Raw genomic sequence first — 23,607 nt, 5'->3', positions numbered from 1 at the left:
TGTTGTTGTTGTTGTTGTTTATGTTGGGATAGTAGTTTTTAACGGAGTTGCCACGAGGATTGAAAGAAAAACCTTTGTTGGATGCAGAGTTTCCAACATTTTTCTCCCATTCTGTAAGCTGTCTGTTAACTCTGTTGATCATTTCTTTTGCTGTGCAGAAGCTCTTTAGTTTAATTAGATCCCATGTGTCAATTCCTGCTTTTGTCCTTTGTAAAGGTCTAGGCTGTGGAGTCTGTGCCCAGCACTGGACCTCACTGGGACCACCAGATCAAGATTCCATAGCTCTGATGGCTCCCAGGCCTTAAAGGACATCCCCACCCTTGGCTTCTCTTAGGGCCGTGCTCATGTCAGACCCTTGCTTCAGAGCCATTGGGACATTCCCCACCATACAGCTCTGCCAGTGCACTGCCTCCCACTCTGAAGCACCTGACCCTCATGCATAGAGCTTTCAAAGCCCACCTCCCCCAACATACAGCACCTCCATTGGAGCCCTGGGGAATCCCAGAAGATAAAGCCACACAGAATGGAGGACATATTTTTCCTGCCCCACCCACCACATAAGCAGGTTTTCAGGAACCAACAACAATGGCCATTGTGTGCAGGCCCTCACACTTTCTCTTGCCTCAGTGTAGGGCTGTACTGAATGTTCCGTCTTCTGCACAGTGTGAGGACAGGTGAGGTCTCCTACCCGTCTGTCCTTGACTCAGACCATCAGGAAATCCAGCCTCCATCTTGGCTGAAAAAGTGCAAATAGGCCTTAGGGATAGGATGCCTCCACCCTCAATTGGGGGAAACTGAGGCCCTGAGGAGGGAAGTGATTTTCCCAGGTCACACAAGTGGACAGAGCCAGAACAGACACAATTCCAGTCCCGCCTGCTGGGCCCACACGTCGCTTCTCCCTCAGGCTCTGCAGGCCCTCTCCCTGTCAGAAAGCAGTGGCTCTCCCTGCTTCTGCTTCCTACCTCTTCCCAATGGGATTATCCAGACTCAAAGGCCACTCGATGCCCTCTGGCCACTTGTATGCTTTGATGGGGCTTACAGAGCCCTGAGAGGAGCAGAAACCCACAAACCAGTGTGACAAGGGCATGGCACAAAGGAGCGGGGTACCCAACTGGCCTAAGAGTATCCAACCCATGCCTTAAAGATGTCTAGAACCTGCTCTGCTCCCACCTTGCTCAGCCCAGGAACAAGAGAAGGCAACCAGGATGGTTGTGGGATTGCGTCACACACACAGACATACACACACATACACACACACACACACACACACACACACAGCCACAGGGAAAGGAGGGGAGTTCATTTTCAAATAAAAGGGTGAGTTTCCCCCCTGTTTTGGAGTAAAAAGAAAAAAAGGAATAGAGATGCTTCACTTGCCAGAGGGCAAGTCACCCTAAATTCTCAAGGTCATAATATCTCTGCTCTTTACCGTCTCTCTGCCTTTCTCTTACTCAGAATCCTCCCTGCCCCTCCCTTCTCCTTTTTTTCACCTATCCTTCCCCTCCCTCCCTCTCATCTCCTTCTCTTCCTCCATAACCTTCTCTAAGTCACATGAATTACCATCTACACAAGGCCGTGCACTTACTGTGTGGCAAAGATGGAACTTCCTGAGGATATCCCTTTGTAAAGAAACATAAAATTGCAGTAAGAGCAAGTGTTTCTTGAGGGCCCTCTGTGTGCTGCTCTGATCCCATCCTAATCATACAAGGTACTTGAGGGCATCCCTTCTAAACTTCGAGACAACCCTGCCAGTGACTTATTGTATCTATTAATACATTTTCCAGATAAAAGGCAGACTCAGAAAAGTTAAGAGCCTTCTTCCAAGTGACAGGATCAGACCCAACTCTGTCCGAAGCTCATGCTGTTTCACAACCTGTCACGAGGGTACATTCTCTGTGCTGAGTTCATGGAAGACCAAGGAATAAGCCCTCTGCCTCTCTCTTTATGACAGGGTCAGTTTCTCTGGGGAAAGCATTAATCATAGAGTATTCTTCAGCTTAGTTATGGTTGGGATGCCTGAAGGCCTGGTGATTTGAGAGGCCAGGCGGGAACATGGGAATGGAGATTGACCAGTTAGAGCTTTCCTTTCTTACTCATTGGTTTGTTCCTGGGGAACCCCAGTCCCCTTCCCCTGTAGAAGATCAGGAAACAGTCTTTCAGGATTCTTTCCATTTTCCCACCCCTAGGCCTTTTTCAGACTACATTGCCTTTGAGCTGTGCTTTGAAGCTCTTTTGCCAGGAGCAGTGTTTCATCTGTGCAGACCAGTCCAACTGGGAGGTTCAGAGGAGCTGAGCAGTGCCCAGCTTTGTTGAGCTTTGAGTGCCCGAGCCACCAAGGACACATGCCCATCTCCACGGAAATTTGGAGGCAGGAGAGGAGCCGGAGGACATGCCTGCCGCAGCCTTAGCGGGCTAAGTCTGCAAAGAGGCCTGCCAGCTCCCACGCACCTGTCTAGACTGTGGGGACTGAACCTGGCCCCACTGCAAGCAAAACTGGGCTTGTGTCCTTTCTTTCTGAGGAGGGTAAGAAGATCCCACACACACACAGCACTTGTCAGCTTCTCAGTAGCACAATGCTAAGGGACGTGGCTTTTTATAGAACACCTTGATATTCTTTATCTCTTTTGTTCTCAGAATAACCCACGAAGTAGGGTTTATGATTATCCCTGTATGGGCAGAATTGTGTCCCCCAAAACTTCATGCATCAAAGAAGCCCTAACCCCCAGCACCTCAGAGTGTGACTGTATTTGGAGACAGAGCCTTAATGAGGTGATTAAGTTAAAATGAGTTTATTAGGGTGGGCCCTAATCCAGTCTGACTGGTGTCCTTATAAGAAGAGATTTGGACACACAGAGAAACATCAAGGGCCATATGCATGGAGGAACAGCCCTGTAAAGAGGCAGCCAGAGGGCAGCCAACTGCCAGCCAAAGGGAGGGGTCTCAGAGGAAACCCACCCTGCTGGCACTTTGACCTTGGACTTCCAGGCTCCAGAACTGTGAGAAAATACATTTCTGCCTTCTAAGCCCTCCAGCCTGTGGCTGCTTGTTTATGCAAGCCTGGTCAGACTAATACAGCCCCTGTTTTCGAGATGTGAAAACAGGCTCAGAGACAACAAATGACCTACCCTAAATGACACAGCAATTAAGCCATTAGTCCCATCCTCAAGAACTTAGTGTAGAGTTTCCCAGCTTTTTTCTTTACCTCTGTGACTCCAGTTTTTCTATCAGCGGCCATGTATTAAGTAGTGACAAATTCCTGTTTGCATTTCTAATGAATCAGATGCATACCCCTGCCAGTCAGAGCTCAACATGAGCATTGGCTAACTACTGTTATCCACTGAACTGACAGGATTGCAGCCCAAACAATAGCACCTAACATCTTAGCATGCCAGTGCTGCTGTAACCCAGGTAAACGAACAGGGCCCACAGGTTTTATCACATGACACAGATGCTCTAAGGTATGGGGCAGGCTTCCTTGCCACTATGGCGGTATGGTTTAGAAACTCTGTTGGCTCCATACATAGTCAGGCGCCCTGCACCTCCTTTCAGGGTTGTTTGATTCCCCGGGCTGCTCCATGGCAGCCCCAAGACCTGAACCCTCGTGTGCTGATGGAAGGGGAAGTGGAGTAGGAGTGGGATTGAGGGTAGCAAAGCATCCTCTTAAGCTAAGGATATCCCACACTTCCCAAAGGCACTGTAAAAGAAGAGCCCAAAACAGGACACCCAGAGATTCCCCTGCCTCTTAAATGACTGAATTTTCACTAATGCAAAAAAGCAACCAGGGGCCGGGTGCGGTGGCTCACACCTGTAATCCCAGCACTTTGGGAAGCCAAGGCGGGCAGATCACCTGAAATCAGGAGTTCAAGACCAGCCTGGCCAACATGGTGAAACCCCATCTCTGTAAAAATTAGCTGGGCATGATGGTGGGTGCCTGTAATCCCAGATACTCAGGAGGCTGAGGTGGGAGAATCTCTTGAACCTGGGAGGCAGAGGTTGTGGTGAGCCGAGATCATGCCATTGCACTCCAGCCTGGGCGACAGAGCAAGACTCCATCTCAGAAAAAAAAAAAAAAGAAAGAAAGAAAGAAAGAAAGAAAAGAAAAGAAAAAAGCAACTAGGATGAGAATGGACAGAAAAATTATGCAATAAAGGAGAGAAGCAAAAACCAGGCTGGGTAGAAATTGACTGTTATATGCAGATTACATGAGTTAATTCATGGAAAACCTGTTACCCAGTACAATCTGGGCAAGTGCAGTCAGGTTTCTATATTCATGGGTTCTGCATTTGTGGCTTCAAGCAACAGCAGATCAAAGGTTTTTTTTTCCTAAATGGATGGTTATGCCTGTACTGAACACGTGTAGACATTTTTTCTTGTCACTATTCTCTAAACAATACAGTATAACAACCGTTTACAGAGCATTTGCATTGTATTAGGTATTATACGTAATCTAGAGATGATTTAAAGTAACAGGAGCATGTGCACTGGTCATATGCAAATACTGCACTATTTTATATCGGGGACTTGAGCATCTGTTTTGGTATTTGCAGGGGTCCTAAAACCAATCCCCCATTGATAACCGCAGGCAACTATAGTTATTATTATTATTATTATCGATTATTATCTCTTTTCTTCTTCTAGCCAAACTTGTCAAAGTCTTTGGCTCTAAAGCATCTATATTATTCAGTTTATTCAACAAACATATATCAAGAGCCTTCTATATGCCAAAGGCTGGTCTAGTTGCTAGAGATACAAAGATAAACAAAACAAGAACACAGTCCTGCAATGGAGTTGAGAGAGTGATACGTACAGAGCCAGTTGTTGGGTGAGATCCACTATCTAAGCACAGAAGAAGGAACTACTATCATGGTGCCTGGGGCATCCCAGGAGGCTAAACAGGAGTTATCCAAGCAGAGGGATATTTGCACACCTAGCTAAGGAACTTGAACATTGTTTTTGTTTTTTGTTTCTATTGTTTGTTTTGGCTTCCAGATGTTCCCAAAGAAAGACTGGACATGTCAGATGTGCCCCAGAGTGTTCTGCTAGCCTTTACTCATCCGTATTAAGCTCATCTGGAGTTCTGACCTTTACAGGAAGCGTAAAACTATGAGGAACATTGAAGATTTAAGAAAATGTTTTTAGCCTTAATATTATGGCCTAGGGACTCTTGTACACAGCTCTAACAAGGTAGATAGACTGACCATTGGGAGTTGTCAGGGTGAACGTGGAGAAAAAGGAAAGTGAAACTAATGTATTTTGAGTGCCCACTCTGTGCCAGCCGCTTTCACATACAGGTCTGCCATTTAAATCTCATAACCCCATTTTGAGGTCAATATTATTATTTCAAAGTTTCCATTGAAATAGCAATAGATCAAAGCAGTCATGAAATAACTTGTTGACATTCTTCTTCACTCCAACTTCTGTATATATTTTGGGCAATTTTATTGCCTAAGGCCCAAGTTCTCAAACTTAAGCATGCCTCAGAATCTTCCAGAGGGCTTGTCAGAACACAGACTGCTGGGCCCAAACTCCAGACTGTCTGATTGGGTAGGTCTGGGGTGTGGCCTAAGAATTTGCATTTCTATCAAGTTCCCAGGTGATGCTGAGGCTGCCAGTCCAGAACCAGACTTTGAGAACCACTGACCAATGGGAATGATCTACCCAATAACTTAGCCCAGCGGTTCCCAAACTGTGCTGCATTTTTCAATCACCTGGAAATACTTAAAAACAAAGACTGATGCCTAGTTCCTATGCTCACACGTTCTGATTTAATTGGTATAGGGTGCAACCTGGTATTGTTGATTTTAAAAGCTCCCTAGGTCATTGTAACACTCAGCAAAGTTTAGGAACCACTGGCCTAGCCTCATTTCTCCTTGACTCTAATCCCACCCTCCACCATCCATTTCAGCTGCCCACCACTGGGACTACAGGTGGAATTTGTCATCAGCTAGTGCTGTTCACAGCTCCTCTCCCCAACCCTCTCTTTCACTGTCTCAGAACAGCTGTTTCTAGAACTCCTTAAGTCTCTTACTCACCTTCTCCCTTTTCATTCAGTCCATCTCCTTTCCTATTCAACCTAGACCCTGTGGCACAGTAATTACTGCAGCCATCTCCTGCCCACAGCCAATATCATCAATGCCCTTGTCTTCCTTGTTCTTTCTTTGACTATATCTACCTGGGAGAGTTTGAGGAGGAGCATCTAAGTCAAACTGCAGGCACAGGAATTTGAAGTTCCTTTTAAACTTCTGGAAGTTGATGACACTTGACCTGAGTTTTGATAGATAAATGAAAGTGGGAGAAAGCATATGTAGAGTATATTTAAAAGCACAGAGGAGGAAACAGTAGGGTTTGCCTGGGGAATGACATGTTGTGTGTGTCTGCAGCAGGCATCTAGTCCCACAAAGACAGGAAGTAAACTGCAGAGGCAGCCCCTTGCCAGATGGAAATTGGACCTTGGGCATTAAACCGGAGAGTGTGAGCATTATTTTTATAACTGTGAAGAGCAGTTGATATGTTTTTCTGCATGACTTTTGTTATAACATTAATGCATACTTATGGAAAATAAGAAATACTAAAAAGCATAAAGAAGAAAATAATAATTACCTTTCATTTAATTACCCAGAACTCACCACCGTTAAGATTTTGTTGGGATTTGTCCTTCTCTTTTATGCATATTCTTACCTAGTTGAAAGAACGCTATACAAGTAAGTTTACATCTTGCCTTCACACTTAACATTTTAACATAAACAATATTTAATGTTATTGAAACTTCGTAAATATTTTAATGTCAGCAAAAAAATTTCATCACATAGATACCATATCACTTATTTAACTATTCCCGTGCAGGAAGAAATGGGGGTAGGGAGATTTCCTGTTGCAAATGATGCCTCAATGTACATATTTGTATGAAGTTAGTTTCTATCAGTGATTTTCATGATCAATACCAAGAAAGAAATTAATGGATCAAGCAGTAAGGAAGTTTTATACTCAGTAAAATTGGCCAAATTGTTTCCTTCCTACCAGTTTACGTTTTCAGTGTGAAAGTATGCACACTGCATGTTCCCTTCTCCAGCATTTGGTGTTTTCTGTTTGTTTGTTTGTTTGTTTGTTTGTTTGTTTGAGACAGAGTCTTGCTCTGTCGCCCAGGCTGGAGTGCAGTGGTGCGATCTTGGCTCACTGCAATCTCTGCCTCCCGGGTTCAAGCGATTCTCCTGTCTCAGCCTCCCAAATAGCTGGGATTACAGGCACCCACCACCACACCCGGCTTATTATTTTTTATTTTTATTTTTTTGCATTTTTGGTAGAGACAGGGTTTCACCATATTGGCCAAGCTAGTCTTGAACTCCTGACCTCAGATGATCTGCCTGTCTCGGCCTCCCAAAGTGCTGGGATTACAGGCGGGAGCCACCGCGCCCGGCCAGCCCTTGGTATTATAATGGGTGCCACTGAGGATTTTTCATATGTGGATGACATAATCAGATTTGCATTTCCTGGAGGCTGAACTGAATGGGCCAGATTGGAACCCCTACTGTCATCCTTGCTTTTCCTCCCTTGCCTCCACATTCTCCTTTTTCTATTTTCCCATTTGTTATCATCCTCTTTTCTTGGAGCACTTATATTATGTGTTCACTACACGCAAAACACTGTACAAGGCTTTGCTACCAAGAAATAAATAAGAGCAGCACTGAAAGTCCTAGCTCTATGGATGCGACAAGCTCATGCTGGCCCAGAGACCCTCTTCCTCTAGCTCTGGCCAAAAAGAGTCTCTGGACAGTAATTCTCCTGAGGAAATAATACATTTTATATTTCACAGTGAAATTGCCAAGTGGGTTTATTGCTTAATTATTTTTTTTTCTTCATCCTGCGACCTTCCAGCCCCACCCATGATCATCCCTGTGCCTGGAATGTCCTTCTTCCTTCCTCTTTTCAACCCAAAAATTACCTTGGTGCTCATTCAACCTTCAAGACCTCTTTTAGAGCTCTGGAACACCTGCCTTCTGTACCTTGCCCCAGCAGAATCAGTCACTCAGGTTTCCTTGATCCTGCAGTCCAATTACAGCATTTTCTACACCTAACTTGGTTTCTCCCTCTTGGCTAAGAGCCCTTCAACAATAGAACATTTTGCATCCCAACTCTTACAAGACAGTGTCTGGCACCGAGTTGTTACTCAGTAACTGTTGAATGAATGAGTGAGTGAGTGAATGAATTCCTGTTTTACTAAGGTGCATGCATACACATTCCATCTTAAATACTAGTGAGTTGAAGAGTGTAAAGGCAATATGGAGATGACATGAATTGCCAGCATCACACCCTGAATCATTGATGCTTAAGGTAAAACAGACACCCGGTATACCAGATGTCTCAATCTAAACATTAATTGTTCTGTGTGCCTAGACACTGACTTGCATTCTGTTCTCTTTCATTTTAACTCCAAATTTAAGTTGTACCTGAGTTTCTCTGTGATAGAGGAAGTAAAGGGGATTAAGTGATACCAGAATTTCCCAAAATACATTCCTAAAAAATGGAAGCTGTGGGTTGTTCATAGACATCACACACAAGAAAAGGGTCTTGTGGTCTTATAACTTTGGGAAACAATGTTACATAGATTTCTTTACCTCAAGACCTCTCTGTAGGCATTCTCGGAAGTAGAAGGAAAGATCAGTTAGGCAATGGTAGAGAAGTAAAAGAGCAATCAGGTCTTGCCTCAGTTGTAGTCATCCCAGCCTCTCTCTGCCAGGGAAAACTCAAAGGCAGGATGGCAAACAGTATGCCAAGATCCTAGCCCCTTTCCCTACAAATCTCCTCAGTCCCACATCTGTGTAAGCCCCTGCCCCCACCCACCCACCATGCTGATGAGATCAGCCTTCATTACTTCTCTTCTAGAGCCAGGAAGCAAGGTAATGTGTGGGAAGTGATAGCTGCAAGGTAATGTGTGGGAAGTGATAACAACTTTGGAGTTAAAGCCATTCAACGGGAAAATTTGTTAAAAGACCAAGACATTGTAAAGCTGAAACACTTGAGTCTATTAAGTTCCCTGCTTCTTAGAACATTTTGTTACCAGGGAATGTTTTAAGGAGGGAAAACATTGAACTATCACAGCACCATCAGATACCAAAGCCTGGTACAAAGAACAACATTTTACAAGACATCTGTCTCTGCCACTCAAGAGACTTCTGAAAAGTTCTGCTTCTCTTTTCTCCCCCTCTCTCCTAGCCCAACATCAACCCTCAACCCCCCTCACCCCTAGACATACTCTATACCTTTCTCTCCTCCTCTTCCCTGTTTTCCTCTCCATCCTCCTTCTCTCTCTACCTTACACACACACACAAACACACACACGCACATTCATAGCCCATGTTTTCACAGACACTATTGGAATGACACAGTGAGCTAGACCATCCAACGTTATTCAACCCTCTTTGGTAAGAAGGAGGCTAATTAAGTGACTAGAGGTTTAGACATTCACTGTTTATTAGGTCCAAACTCCAGAGAGCCTGGAGCATTCTCCTAAACAAACATTACCCTTTCGTGGATTCTTATTCCAAGTCCAAATGAGATGGAGTGTTTAAGGAGAAACAGTATCTTTTCACAAACATGAAGAAAGGAGTATGAGGGGAGAATGTGATTGTCAATAGAGGTAGAGGGGAAAAGCTATGTGCCTGTCACAGAAAGACTGATGCAAGCCGTGTATCTGTTGGCAGCTAATGTCCATTAGTGATTGTCAGTAATTTAGACTAGCAAAGTTAACACATTTGTGGTCAGCCCAATGGTTTGTTTAACTGTCTTCACTAGGAATACATCCGTCAAGAGACTGTTTTTTAAACAATAGTTAGCCTTCTAAACAAGAGTAACGACAAACTCAAATATCTCCTTGCCAATCTTAACACTGTTATACTATACCAGGAGGCACTTTACAAGATAGAAGCCACCTGTTAAATAAGCAACAGCATTAACATAGACACAGTTTTCTAGTTTGTAGATATTAAGGGGATGTTAGTGATTAGCCACAACTTATGAGAAAGCTACTTTTGTCTTGGTAGGCAGAGGAATGGAAGCTTTTTAAAAATCTGCCTTTTTATTTTGCTTCTGTTTTAAGTAAATGAAAGTTGTGCTGGAAAAGCGAGTTTTGAGCCCAACATCAAACATTAATGCTGCTATTGCTTTCACAAGAAACTGCGGAGCCACCATCCAAGCCTCAGCAATGCTGAAGAAAAGGACCTCATCTAAGTTCTGAATGAGAAGCAAATCCCACTGTGGGAGACCATTGGTCCTGAGTGACTCTGAGCCTAAGCCTCCAACTTCCTGCCCCTCCTTTTCTACTGTGGGCTCACAGACTCTGATGTTGGTGAAATGTTCTTTTCCTTGGCTTAGATTAGGCACCTGGTGTCCTGAAAGAGGTCACTGGTTTTCCTGAGGATATCCAAGGAGGTTGGCTCACCAGTGACTTACCACAGGCCAAATTTGAGGTTAATTAACCATCAGTCGTTGTCAGTGGGGCCAAATGTTATTCAGACATTCAGAGAAAAGAGACTTGGTCCAGCTTTGGGTAATGGCCCTCATCAACATTCCTTCCTATCCTAGTTCCAAACCAATATATCTTTAGCTGCACTGGGAGGTTGAAAATGATCAGAAATAGCTGGTTTGTCATTTATGTCACTCTACATTTGAAGAGGCTTCTTGATATGGTAACCTATTTATTGGATATATGTGATATCTGAATCAAAATCTTTTTTCACTAAAACTGACCATCTCCTCATGAAAAGGTACATTTATTGATCTTTGGGGAAACACCCTATTCAGAGTGAGTATGAAAAAGGTGTTTGGTGGGAGATGAAGGGATACAGACATTAGCCATCTGGGGACCAGACTTTCTGGCCAGAACTTATCTGAGGAACAGAGAGATGTATATGCACTACTTTTGCTGTCTCACTTTGCAGACCTCAGTGACCAACTCCTTGAAGTGGTGGGGCTAGAAGGAGCCATGGAGATGGGGCAGATCTACACCGGCCTGAAGAGTGCAGGCAGGAGGCTGGCCCAGTGCTCCTCTGTCACCATCAGGTATGCCTCTTTGTCACCAAACAGCCTCTGCGTCTCCCCATCTCCCTACACATTCGTGCAGACAACTAAGAAGCCATCTTTGGATTTTAGGGCAGGGAGAGTGCAGCACAGAAGCTTGATGATGTTTGTAAAGAACGTCTTTGTAGACCATTTCCCAAACAGGATGTAATGCGCCCATCTAAAACATCAACTGGAGGACCCGCCACAACCAGTTTGCTGTTCTATTAAACTGACCTGGTGGGCCGGGCACGGTGGCTCACGCCTGTAATCCCAGCACTTTGGGAGGCCGAGGCGGGCGGATCACAAGGTCAGGAAATCGAGACCACGGTGAAACCCCGTCTCTACTAAAAATACAAAAAATTAGCCGGGCGCGGTTGTGGGCGCCTGTAGTCCCAGCTACTCGGGAGGCTGAGGCCGGAGAATGGCGTGAACCCGGGAGGCGGAGCTTGCAGTGAGCCGAGATCGCGCCACTGCACTCCAGCCTGGGCGACAGAGCGAGACTCTGTCTCAAAAAAAAAAAAAAAAAAAAAAAAAAAACTGACCTGGTGAAGTTCTCTAAACAGGAGTATAAGATTAAATGGTCCAGAGACCAAAGGTCCAACTCCTTGGCGTTTTTATATTTGCAAATTAAAATGTTAGATAGATGGCAGAGGGATGCCAGAGGGCACACTCTGATGAAAAAACGATGTCTCTGCTCTGCTCTGCTCTTTCTCAGACAGTGACCTGAGAAATGCTATTTCCTATATGTCTTTGTATGCTAAGCCATCAACATCAGCAAAACTGGCACAATTGACAGAGAGGATGACAACTCTAGGATACGGACCACACAGGTTAGCCACTGCAGGCTCCTGGAAGAGATGACGTCTAATCGAGAGGATCCTCTGATTTCAGTTGCCTCTGATTAATCAATGCAGCTCATCACACTTTGTCTGAGATTTTTCTCCCACCTGATTATGTCAGAAGTCTTTATTCCTTTCCTTTTTCACTGAATTACTATGGACCAAATCTATTAACACGCCTTGGGGATCGCCTAGAGGAGTCCACAGGATGCTGGGTTTCCCAAAGGTATTTGACCACAGAATTCTTTTCTCCCATGGGCAAGTATTATCAGAGCACATTGGAAGAAACTCTGCCCTTGGCACTACATTGCATTCCTCAGAAAGGTCCCCACAGCAGATTCCCTGAGGTCTCTTAGCTGAAGGTCTGCTCCATCAACCCCTTTTCTTCATTTCCTCTTTCTGTCTTTTCTATTCTCCAAAGCTTTGCTCTCCTTTCTTTCTGAGCTGTTGTCCTGATGCGGTCCCTGTTTTCCAGATTAATTCTTGAGTCCTGTCCATTCTCCAGGACTCTAATACTGAGTAGGTCCAGTCTGTTAACACATCTAAGCCATAACTTATGAAAACCACAGAGAACAGAATATCCTGATCCTTGAGGAATCCAAAAGCCATGTATAAGGAGGAGGACTTTTTCTTCACATTCAGTAGCTCTATTTCCAGATAGAAACAGAGGGAGTGAGCCAGGAGCCCCATCCTCCTGGCCATTTCCTGAATACCATCCCCAGCCTCAAGAACCAAAATGCCACTCTTTACTCTTGTTTTTGTTAGTAGATTTATTGTTTTTATTATTAAATACCCTCAGGGTCGATCAGAGAATCATCACATCAGAAGACAGCTTTTCCCTCCCATTTTATAAGTTGCCAAACAAGGTGAGGGCTTCCATGTCAATGGGTGATAACTGTTCCCTGCTCACCCAGACCAGAGGCCTCCAAAAGAGCCTGCCTTTTCTTCCAAAGGCAATGTAGTATGAATTCATAACTCTTCTGCAGAGGGACGTCAGACAACTTCATCTCTCTCCTTTTAAAATCTATGGCAGGGGGTGGTGGCTCACATCTTTAATCCCAACACTTTGGGAAGCTGAGGAAGGAAGATTGCTTGAGGCCAGGAGTTCAAGACCAATGGGGGCAACATAGCAAGACCCCCTTCTACAAAAGATTTTTAAATTAACCAGGTGTGGTGATGTGCACATGTAGTCTTAGCTATTCAGGAGGCTGAGGTAGGAGGATTGCTTGAGCCCAAGAGGTCAAGGCTGTAGTAAGCTATGATCACATGACTGTACTCCAACCTGAGAAACAGAGTGAGACTCTGTCGCTTTTTAAAAAATCCATATGCCAAGGCCAGAAAAGCCTTGTCTCAAGCAAGAAGGCAACACTTTTACCTCTCCTCTGGGGAGAGTATTCCTGGATGACCCCGTTTCCCAGGTAAGCCAGGCCCACAATCCATGCAACCCCAGAGTGTACTTGTTCAGGAGATCTTTTAAAAGGATTGAGGTTGGGCCGGGTATGGTGGCTCACGCCTATAATCCCAGCACTTTGGGAGGACAAGGCGGGGCAGATCACGAGGTCAGGAAATCGAGACCATCCTGCCCAACATGGTGAAACGCCGTCTCCACTAAAAATACAAAAAAATTAGCTGGGCATGGTGGCGGGCACTTGTAGTCCCAGCTACTTGGGAGGCTGAGGCAGGAGAATGGCGTGAACCCAGGAGGCGGAGCTTGCAGAGAGCCAAGATGGCGCCACTGCACTCCAGCCTGGGCGGCAGAGCGAGACTCCATCTCAAAAACAAAACAAAACAAAAAACAGGATTGAGGTTAGAATAGATTGCAAGGCAAGACACACTCAGACCTGAGCTGTATGTTGTATAAATTGGAGACATTACCTCATTGACATGATGCAACCTCTCACTCAACATAGAGACCAGGCCAGTTCCCCTTTCAGAGTGGAGTTTTTGGCATGCACTCCGGGCCTTCTAGCTGATTGTTTGAGGAGCATCTGCTCAGTGGTGGTGCTGCCATGCTCACTGGTCACTGTGTCCCAGACTTCTGTGGATTTCACTGCTCATCCACAGCAGTATTTCTCAAACTGGGGTCTGAGGACCAAGGCAGTAGAATCCCCTGTAGTGCTTATTAAAACACAGACCTGGCCGAGCACGGTAGCTCACGCCTGTAATCCCAGCATTTTTGGGAGGCTGAGGCAGGCGGATCACCTGAGGTCGGGAGTTCGAGACCAGCTTGACCAACATGGAAAAACCCCATCTCTACTAAAAATACAAAAAATTAGCCGGGTGTGGTGGTGCATGCCTGTAATCCCAGCTACTTGGGAGGCTGAGGCAGGAGAATTGCTTGAACCCGGGAGGTGGAGGTTGTAGTGAGCCAAGATTGTGCCATTGCACTCCAGCCTGGGCAACAAGAGCAGAACTCCGTCTCAAAAAAACAAAACAAAACACACACACACACACACACAGAAACACAGACCACTGGGCCTGGCCCCAGACCTGCCAAGTTAGACTCCCTGAGGTGGTCTCAGAAATCTATTTTTAACAAGTTCTCCAAAAGAGTCTTAGAGAACCACTCTTAGGTGGGCAGATAAGGTTTTCCTACTTCTGTTTTCCTGGTGGGAACAACCTTGATTCTCTCACTTGAAAAAGCTCACTGAGTTCTCTTGGTGTTCTGGGTTCCAGGACAAACAAGCTGCTGCCAATGCAAGTGGATGGAGAACCCTGGATGCAGCCATGTTGCACGGTGAGTCTTGCCAATCTTTGAGACGGGGATGAGCAGCCTTATTTTTGAGCTCTTTTGGGCACTGACTTAATATGAAATCACTGAATCTCGGAGTTGCAGGGATCGTGGAAGACTATCTAGTGCAACCCCTCTTCCACTTTGTTTATCCACCCACTCATTTACCTACCAGCTCTTATCAAACACCTGCTATATGCCAGACACTGTGAGGCACCAGCCACAAAACTGAATGAGACATAGAACTGACTTCGAGGAGTTCACAGTTCTAGTCAGTGAATTCTGAGACTTCACCTACTGTATCCTGGACAGTCTCAGCTTGAATCATGTCAATGGCAAGGAATTTAGTACCTCAAGAGGAAGACTGTTCTGCTGATGAACAAGTCAAATTGCTTCCTTATGTGGAAGCCAAATCTACACACTTACCTTACCTAGAATTTGGTAGGGTAGCTCCTCTGACTGCTGGAGCTCCCGGGAGAAAATCTCTCGCAGAGCACAGACATGCCTCCCAACCAGTGCACCCACAGCCCTGATAACCTACTTGAAAATTCCACTGAATGAGTCACCACACGGGTTATCTATTTTGTTTATGGCACTATCACCCAGAACGTAGAACAGTGCCTGGTTTGTAACAGTTGCACAATAATATATGTCAAATGATGAATAAAAGATTGAACAAATGAACTAACAAAAATAGAGTATCTCCATTCCCAGACTTACTGTATTCGTTAGCTCTCCTTTTAACACCAGTACAGGAGCCATGCATCCTTCCTTCTTAGAGTTTGTCCTCAGTTAGAAACGCAGTTAGAATTTCTGTGGTGAAGAGCAATCATTGTTCTGGTTTTCAGGGCCTCTGCTGGGATACTACATGTGTCATACCCTCAATAAGATTGCAGCTATGCAAATTTCAAAAGATAAAGTGGAGTTTCTAAGCTTCCTCACTCTAGTGGAGTATTCAGATACTTTGATCACCTGCTATTTTGAGCCCTTTAGAACATCAAGTTGTCTTCTACTAGAGAGAGGGTTTCCTGAACCTGCTGAGAAAAGGTAGCATCTCCTATAAAGGTTATCAAAAACAGAAATTTCTCTGCAAAAATCTTACCTCGATCTTATGAAGACTAAGAAAAAAATGAAAACACACTATATCAAATAATGGCTTTCCACCCTGCTGAAGTTAGGACGGACGGAGGGAGTTTCTACTGTTTATCATTTGATGGAACTGAATTGAGAAGAATCTATCCAAGCTCCTCCTATCTCCAACCCCCCTACAAAAAAAAGGTGGAAGAAATCAAACGCTCTCCTACCTGGTTCAGTCCTAGCTGAAAACTGGATTGCTATTCCTATCAATTCAAGCACTGGATTTTGAAGTAGCTAAATACTTCTCCCTATGCCCACACCCACCCTTCCTCCACACCAGGCTTTAGAGATTACAACTCACTATGAAAAAATTTGTGAACCAATGATTTCATAGTGTGAGGTCCAGAAATCCATATGGAAAGGTATATTCATCTGCTTTGACTGCCATAATAGAATACCACAGACTGACAGCTTAAACAACAGAAATTTAGTTTCTCACAGTTCTGGAGGCTGACAACACAAGACCAATGTGCCAGAAGGGCTGGTTTCTGGGGAAGCCTCTCTTCCTGACTTCCAATGGCCGCCTTCTTGTTATATCCTCACATGGCTTTTCCTCTATGTTTGCACACTCCTTTCTCTTCTTAAAGGAACACCAGTTCTAATGGATTAGGGCCCTACCCTTGTGACCTCATTTAACCTTAATTACCTCCTTAAAAGCCCTATATACAGATATAGTCACATTGGGGGTTAGGGATTCAACATATGAATTTGGGGGGACACAATTTAGTCCATAACAGAAGGTAACAGAAAATCATTCTTAAACTTGCAAGGGTTAAAACCCATGTACCCCTTGTTGAAACATCTTCTTGAAGGTATACACCAACTAAGAAGTGATTCAAAATTAAAGCCTTAAGAATGGACTATCGCAGCCCAAAAGAACTTTTGGTAAAAATGGAAACCACTGAAATTAGAATGAAGTTTCCAAAAACCTGCTAAATATGGTTATGCAACTAAATGCTAACGGCAAAAATCATTCTTTGAAAGTGAAGACATATCATGTGAACATTAATAACCTGTATCCCAAACCTAAGATTATGTTAACAAAGGCCAAAAACGCAGGAGACACTGCTGAAGGAATAGTAAAGATACGTGAAGTTTCTCATTGTCTCTCTTCACTTTGATGATAAAACATATAAATCAGAAGATAATTTTAATAGGTAGACAATCACTAGTGAAACTAAAAATAGGGCGCACGCCTTTCAAATCTGGAAGAATTCAAAATATATAAACTCTATTAATGTAGCACAGGATAGAAAGCAAAAAATAAGCCAACATTTAAAAATTTTTTGAATCAAGTCGAATGATGTTAAGACTATATATACACAAACACATATATATACACATATACATATATATACACACATATATTACACATATATAAAAGAAAAATAGATGAGTTAAAGTTCCCTATTAAAAGACCAATACTCTCATATTGAGTTAAAAATGAAAATCCAAATATATGCTTCTTACAAAAGATACATCTAAAATGAAAGGTTATACATATGTATATATAATGTATATCTTCTTATTTTATCCTTTATCAGGTACAGAGAAATTAAAAGGAAGAAATAGTAATGTTAATTGTGCTAATTTTAGACAAACTAACCTTCCCATGTTTCTAAAGCATAAAGCAGAATAAGTAAATGCATTTTTTATTTGATAAAAAGTACACTCAATTATGAGATATAGTGGTCATAAAATGTTAGATATTTAATAACAGAATAAAAATATATACTGTGAAAAAATAATATCAATATATATTCTGAGAAAAGGTTGATATAGAAGAAGTTGACAGACAGATATTGAGAAGCTTTAAAATATTTGTTTCCATCTTTGAGGCTAAGTAGCCAAAAACAAAAAAAGGCTTGGATGAAATAACTCTATAACTCATAAAGAAATTAAATATGATATTTGTTCAAGCATTCATATTTACTAAAATAGATCAGAAACTAGTTTACAAGGCAAAAAGCGCCATAAAACCCAGTTGCAGAAATTATAAAGGTCATTTTATTTGACCACAAAGTAATAAAACTAGAAATTACTAATAGAAGATTAAGTGAATAAACAAAATTTAGTCACTTGGAGACTTAAAAATTCTCCTAAACAAGAGATTTATGAGGAGATCAAAGCCACCATGGTTGATTACTCAAAAAATTATAAAAATAAGAAGGCTCCAGTTTAAAAATTATAGAATATAGCCTAAACTATGTTTGGAAGTAAATTCAAAGCCTCATAATCTTCCATCATATAAAAAAGAAATAAAATGTAATGAATAATACTAAAATTAGAAGAGCAATAATAAAACAATCTTAGGAGAAGCAGAAGGAAGAAAATAATAAAGACAAAAGTAGAAATTAAATAATTAAAAACAGGAAACTCTAGAACTAGTTCTTAAAATATGTCAGATGTTTGAAAACCTAATTTTTAAAAGAGAAAGGAATCAAAGATATTAAAATGTAAAAAACATAAATGTAATATAAAAATATAAATATAACTGTTTCCATGGCTTTATTTAAATATAAAACAAGGCTAGGTGTGGTGGCTCACGCCTATAATCCCAACACTATGGGAGGCTGAGGCACGAGGATTACTTGAGGTCAGGAGTTTCAGACCAGCCTGACCAACATGGCTAAACCCTATCTGTACCAAAAATACAAAAATTAGCCAGGCATGGTGGCCCATCCCTGTAATTCCAGCTACTTGGGAGGCTGAGGCATGAGAATTGCTTGAACCCAGAGGCAGAGGTTGCAGTGAGCCAAGATCACGCTACTGCACTCCGGCCTGGGTGATGGAGTGAGACCCTGTCTCAAAAAAAAAAAAAAAAATATATATATATATATATATATATAACAAAATACATAATCATCTTGATTCTAATGAACTCGAACATCTTAAGAAGATGAGTGAAAATCCTGGTAACCATTAATGAAATCAAATTATTTCAAAGAATTACATACTAAATGATCTTAAAACAGGTGGCCTTATTGGGGAGATCTTCCATACTACTATGAAATACATACTTAGGTAAACTATTTCATAGTATAGACAACGATGGAAAGCTACTGAATCCATTTTGTGAAATGAAGACATGCAATAACCTAACAAATATTACACTTAAAAATAGAAAACTATAGACCACTCCCAAATATAAATATGACATAAGAATTATAGTTAAAAGTATTGGTAGGTAGAATTGAACAATGTATTAAAAGAATCATTCACCCCTCTGAACATATCAAAGGAACAAAAGAAAGTCTTCTAATATTAGTTTAAATAGAAAAATTACATGATAAAATAGATGACCCAAAAGTATACAATTACATTCAACATTTCTGATTTTTAAAGATAAAAACTCTTGAAAACTAAGATCAGAAAGCTTCTCCCCCACTAATGAAAACCTTTGTTAAATATATGTTAAACCATAACCAATGTTTTACTTAATAGTAAAACACTAGAGGAATTTTCACTAAAATCATGAACCAGACATGTATTTTTAACATTGGAAATTTTAGCCAATGCAATATATACTTGAAGCAGAAAAGAAATATAATTATTTAGAAAAGAGTCAAAACTGTCATTATTTGTAGGTGGTAAGATTATGTACATTAAAAGCTAATAGAATAAACTGAAAATCTCAAAGGATAAATTACTTCAATAAAACCCTATAGAAAAATGGACAAATATTAGTAGTTTTCCTATATACTGGCAATAATCAATTCAAATAATATAATTAAAAGCTTAAAATATCATTATATAAGCAACAAAAGACATAAAATACTAAACTGAACTGTGTAAAATGAATGAAGATGACTATAAGATTTAACCAATAAAGAAAAAAAAAGGATTTAACACAGAACATCCCACGTTCCTGAACAGGGATTCCCAAATTCCAATGCAATTGTTTTTTTAACTCTACAAACAATGCAATTTCTAGGATGTTTTATAAAAGAATGCTGAGAAATAACTTCTCACAAGATATTAAAATAATTATAAAGCCACAATAATTTGAGTAACATGCTATTGGCATGATATTGGATAGATAAATCAATAGTACAGAAGCAAGCCTTGAGAAACCCTAGTATACATAAAAACTAATGAAGGAAAGACAAAGATTATAAACTAATTAGATAGGAATGAACAGTTTAGTATACAATATCCAAGAAATTGCGTTTCAGAAAATGTCATTATATAGAACCTCTCACCTCAAACTATATTCCAAAAACAAAACCAAAACAAAAAAAAACCCTCCAATTCAATTACAGAATTAAATGTTCCTAGCTACCAGAAAAAAAATAGATGATCATAATTACACTGTGGGCAGGGATTTTCTAAGGAAAAAGTGGCATATTTGACTATTAACCAATTTTAATTTCTACAAGTCAAAAAATCAATATGGAATTTTTAAAAGACTAAGGACAAATTGTTTGCAATCGCTATTCCAAAGATCAGGTTAATTCTCACAAGGTATAAAGAAACGAGCTATTAGAATCCAGTGGAAAAAAAATACTAACAATGCAATAGTGAACAGAGAATTCATAGAAGAAGTGCCATGGGCTAATAAATCTATGAAATAATATTTAATATCACAAGTTTTTTAAAAAGGAATAAAAGATTTTTGAATTAAAACCGTGAGAAAGCTATGCCATGTTTCACTTACCAATTAGCACAGCTTTTTTGTTTGTCTTAATATTCATTGCTGTCAAGGGTATGGGGAGACCAGTACACTCATACAGTGAGGCAAGAGTATCGACAGTTACAGCCATTCTGAAAAGCATGCAGACCCATGTATCAAGAACTGTTGTTATAAATATCAATATACATTGATCTAGTTCATTTACTTTCACTTTTAAAAATTGTTCATATACTTCTAGGAACTTATTCTAAGTAAAATACAGATTACCAGAAATACAGAGATTGATATATAAGAATGTCACGTCTATATTACTCATCATTGCAAAAAGTTGGAAATTTCCTAAAAATTTCCTTTAAAAGCCCAACATTTAGGGAAAGGTTTCAGCTGGGCACAGTGGCTCATGCCTGTAATCCCAATTCTTTGGGAGGCCGAGGCAGGTGGATCACAAGGTCAGGAGTTCAAAACCAGCCTGGCTAACATAGTGAAACCCCGTCTCTACTGAAAATACAAAAAATTAGCCGGGCGTGGTGGCGGGCACCTGTAATCCCAGCCACTCAGGAGGCTGAGGCGGGAGAATCACTTGAACCCTGGAGGCAGAGGTTGCAGTGAGCCGAGATCGTGCCACTGCACTCCAGCCTGGGCGATAGTGCAAGACTCCATCTCAAAACAAAAACAAAACAAAATAGAAGCCCATATTTGTTTACATATGTATACACAAAAGTATATATATATTTATTAAGAAAACTTGTCTCATTATTGTAACACTGTAAGATGATCTTTCATGCTTCACCATCACAGTTAGGTGGCATAATTTGAGCCTCAAAATTCAGAATCTTCTCCCAGAGTTAGATGATAGCAGAATCTCAAAGTCAAAGATGATCCTAGTTATCTAGTCTGGTGATTCTCAGACTTGAGTATGCATCTAAATAACCTACAGGGGTTCTGAAACACATATTGCTGGGCCACATCCCAGATTTTCTGGTTCAGTAAGTCTGGATGCTAGAGAGTTTTCATTTCTCACAAGTTCCAAGGTGATGCTGATGCTGCTGGCCTATGAGCCACACTTTGAGAACCAACGATGTAGTTGAACTTCCCAACTCATCAATAAATCCCACACTTCTTCCCCACCCTCTGCAAAATCTGATTGATTGTCCAGTTACATTCTTTTGTTTTTTTGTTTGTTTGTTTTTTGTTTTTTGTTTTGTTTTGTTTTGTTTTGTTTTGTTTTGAGACAGAGTCTCGCTTTGTTGCCCAGGCTGGAGTGCTGTGGCGCAATCTCGGCTCACTGCAACCTGTGCCTCCCAGGTTCAAGTGATTCTCCTGCCTTGGCCTCCCAAGTAGCTGGGATTCCAGGCGCCCACTACCACACCTGGCTAATTTTTGTACTTTTTAGTAGAGACGGGATTTCACCATGTTGGCGAGGCTGGTCTCGAACTCCTGACCTCAGGTGATCTGCCTACCTCGGCCTCCCAAAGTGCCAGGATTACAGGTGTGAGCCACCGTGCCTGGCCTTGTCCAGTTACATTCGAAGGCCTCTGATGGCAGGAAACACTGTCATGAAGCAGAGCATTCTAGGATCTTGGAGGGCCCAGAAACAGCTAAGACCTGAAAACCATGGAAACCTTCACCCCTCCCTTAGGCTCGCTTTAAGCAGATTCCTGCTTAAAGCATAGTTTTCTTTAACTTTTAAAACATCACAGAGACTATTTGAGACCTTTCAGATTTGTGCCTTTCTATGCATCTCCAGTTAAAATTACAGCAGATCTCAGACACTTTTCTTTTTTGTTGTTTTGTTGTTGAGACAAAGTCTCACTTTGTCACCCAGGCTGGAGTGCAGTGGCGAGAACATGGCTCACTGCCGCCTCGACCTCCCAGGCTCAAGCAATCCTCTCACCTCAGCCTTCCAAGTAGCTAAGGGTGCCCCTTCATGTCTAGCTAATTTTTGTATTTTTTGTAGAGACGAAGTTTCACCATGTTCCCCCGGCTGGTCTTGAATTTCTGCGCTCAAGCGATCTGCCCACCTGGGCTTCTCAAAGTACTGGGATTACAGGTGTGAGCCACTGTGCCTGACCCCTCAGACACCTTTCAAATGGTTTGGGAAGGGTTCACACTTAAAGTTATGGGCCGTTTTACTAGGCATTATCTGAATTACTCGCCCTGAGAAGTCCCTCAATCTCTTGCTTCTCTTGAAGTAATAAAAATGTGTTGGTTTGCAGAAAACAGCCCCCAAACAAAGTCAATCGCCAGCACTAGTGAAGTTCACATTTTTGTTCTATTTTAAAGGGGAAATTACATGCTGCAATAGTTTTGTGAACTTCGAACTATCATGCAAGAGTCTAGTGTATCAATTCTCTCTGTGATCGAGCAGAAAACTATGCACTAAGCTCCTGATCTTAGCACTTGGCCAGGTGCTGTCAGTGTTGTGAATAGTTTTTAAGAAAATCATAGACTTTAGTTAATTGCCTGACTTACCCGATTACCAAAGAAGCTTGGGTGCTAACTACAGAAATGTGGGATGACCTCTTTCTATCAGGGATTGAAAAGGCAGGCTTAGCCACATCCAACTACCTCCTAAAATAGGATCGTAACTATTTTACCTGCTAGCCCCTAATTTAAGGGTAAGGGACTGATATCTCTTTGACTGGAAATGAGGATATGATTTCATACTTCTTTCGGTTCTATAGTAATAGAATCCACAAAGCTGATCAAAATATTATGTTACCCGGGAGCCCCAAACTCCTACCCTATCAAGACCTTTGTCAGAACTGCTGAAAAACATGCAGGAGAGATTTGAGTTTTACTTCCTCTTCTGTGCCCTAGAGGTACTAACTAGTGAATAAATAGCTCAGCTAAAGGGAGAAAAAAGAGAAGCGAGGGTCTTGTATCATCTTAAAAAAAAAAAAAAAAAAACAAGGCCAGGCACTGTGGCTCATGCCTATAATCCCAGCACTTTGGGAGGCCGACGTGTGCGGATCATGAGATCAGGAGTTCAAGACCATCCTGACCAATGTGGTGAAACCCCGTCTCTACTAAAAAATACAAAAATTAGCCAGGCATGGTGGCAAGTGCCTGTAGTCCTAGCTACTCAGGAGGCTGAGCCAGGAGAGTCGCTTGAACCTGGGAGGCAGAGGTTGCAATGAGCCGAGATTGCGCCACTGCACTCCAGCCTAGGCAATAGAGTAAGACTCTATCTAAAAAAAAAAAAGGGGGGG

At 42.0% G+C, this 23,607-nt stretch overlaps 1 protein-coding gene and 1 long non-coding RNA gene across 19 annotated transcripts in view; one reads left to right on the top strand and one right to left on the bottom strand.

Annotated features, from left to right (window-relative positions):
* Window positions 1–23,607, top strand: part of DGKG (diacylglycerol kinase gamma) — a 211,807-nt gene that overhangs the window by 185,622 nt on the left and 2,578 nt on the right. For 16 of the 18 annotated variants that reach the window (XR_013413764.1, XR_013413761.1, XR_013413759.1 and 13 more), the window contains 2 exons: window positions 10,935–11,055; window positions 14,571–14,631. Coding sequence is in view for 13 of the 18 variants with exons in the window: in XM_028843920.2 (XP_028699753.2) it covers window positions 10,935–11,055; window positions 14,571–14,631 (182 nt within the window). In the remaining 5 variants the exon portion in view is untranslated. Of the gene's footprint in view, window positions 1–10,841; window positions 11,056–14,570; window positions 14,632–23,607 lie in introns of all 18 variants that reach the window. The other 2 variants (XR_013413760.1, XM_077992017.1) reach the window with 2 other exon arrangements.
* LOC144339098 (uncharacterized) lies at window positions 9,073–23,441 on the bottom strand. The gene is made up of 2 exons (XR_013413770.1): window positions 23,118–23,441; window positions 9,073–10,283 (listed from the first exon to the last, which is right to left on the bottom strand). It is a non-coding gene; the product is annotated as an uncharacterized LOC144339098 (long non-coding RNA).

This window comes from Macaca mulatta, chromosome 2 (assembly GCF_049350105.2).
Source record: "Macaca mulatta isolate MMU2019108-1 chromosome 2, T2T-MMU8v2.0, whole genome shotgun sequence".
In the NCBI taxonomy this organism is placed as follows: Eukaryota; Metazoa; Chordata; class Mammalia; order Primates; family Cercopithecidae; genus Macaca; species Macaca mulatta.
This window is presented reverse-complemented; position numbering and strand designations above follow the sequence as displayed.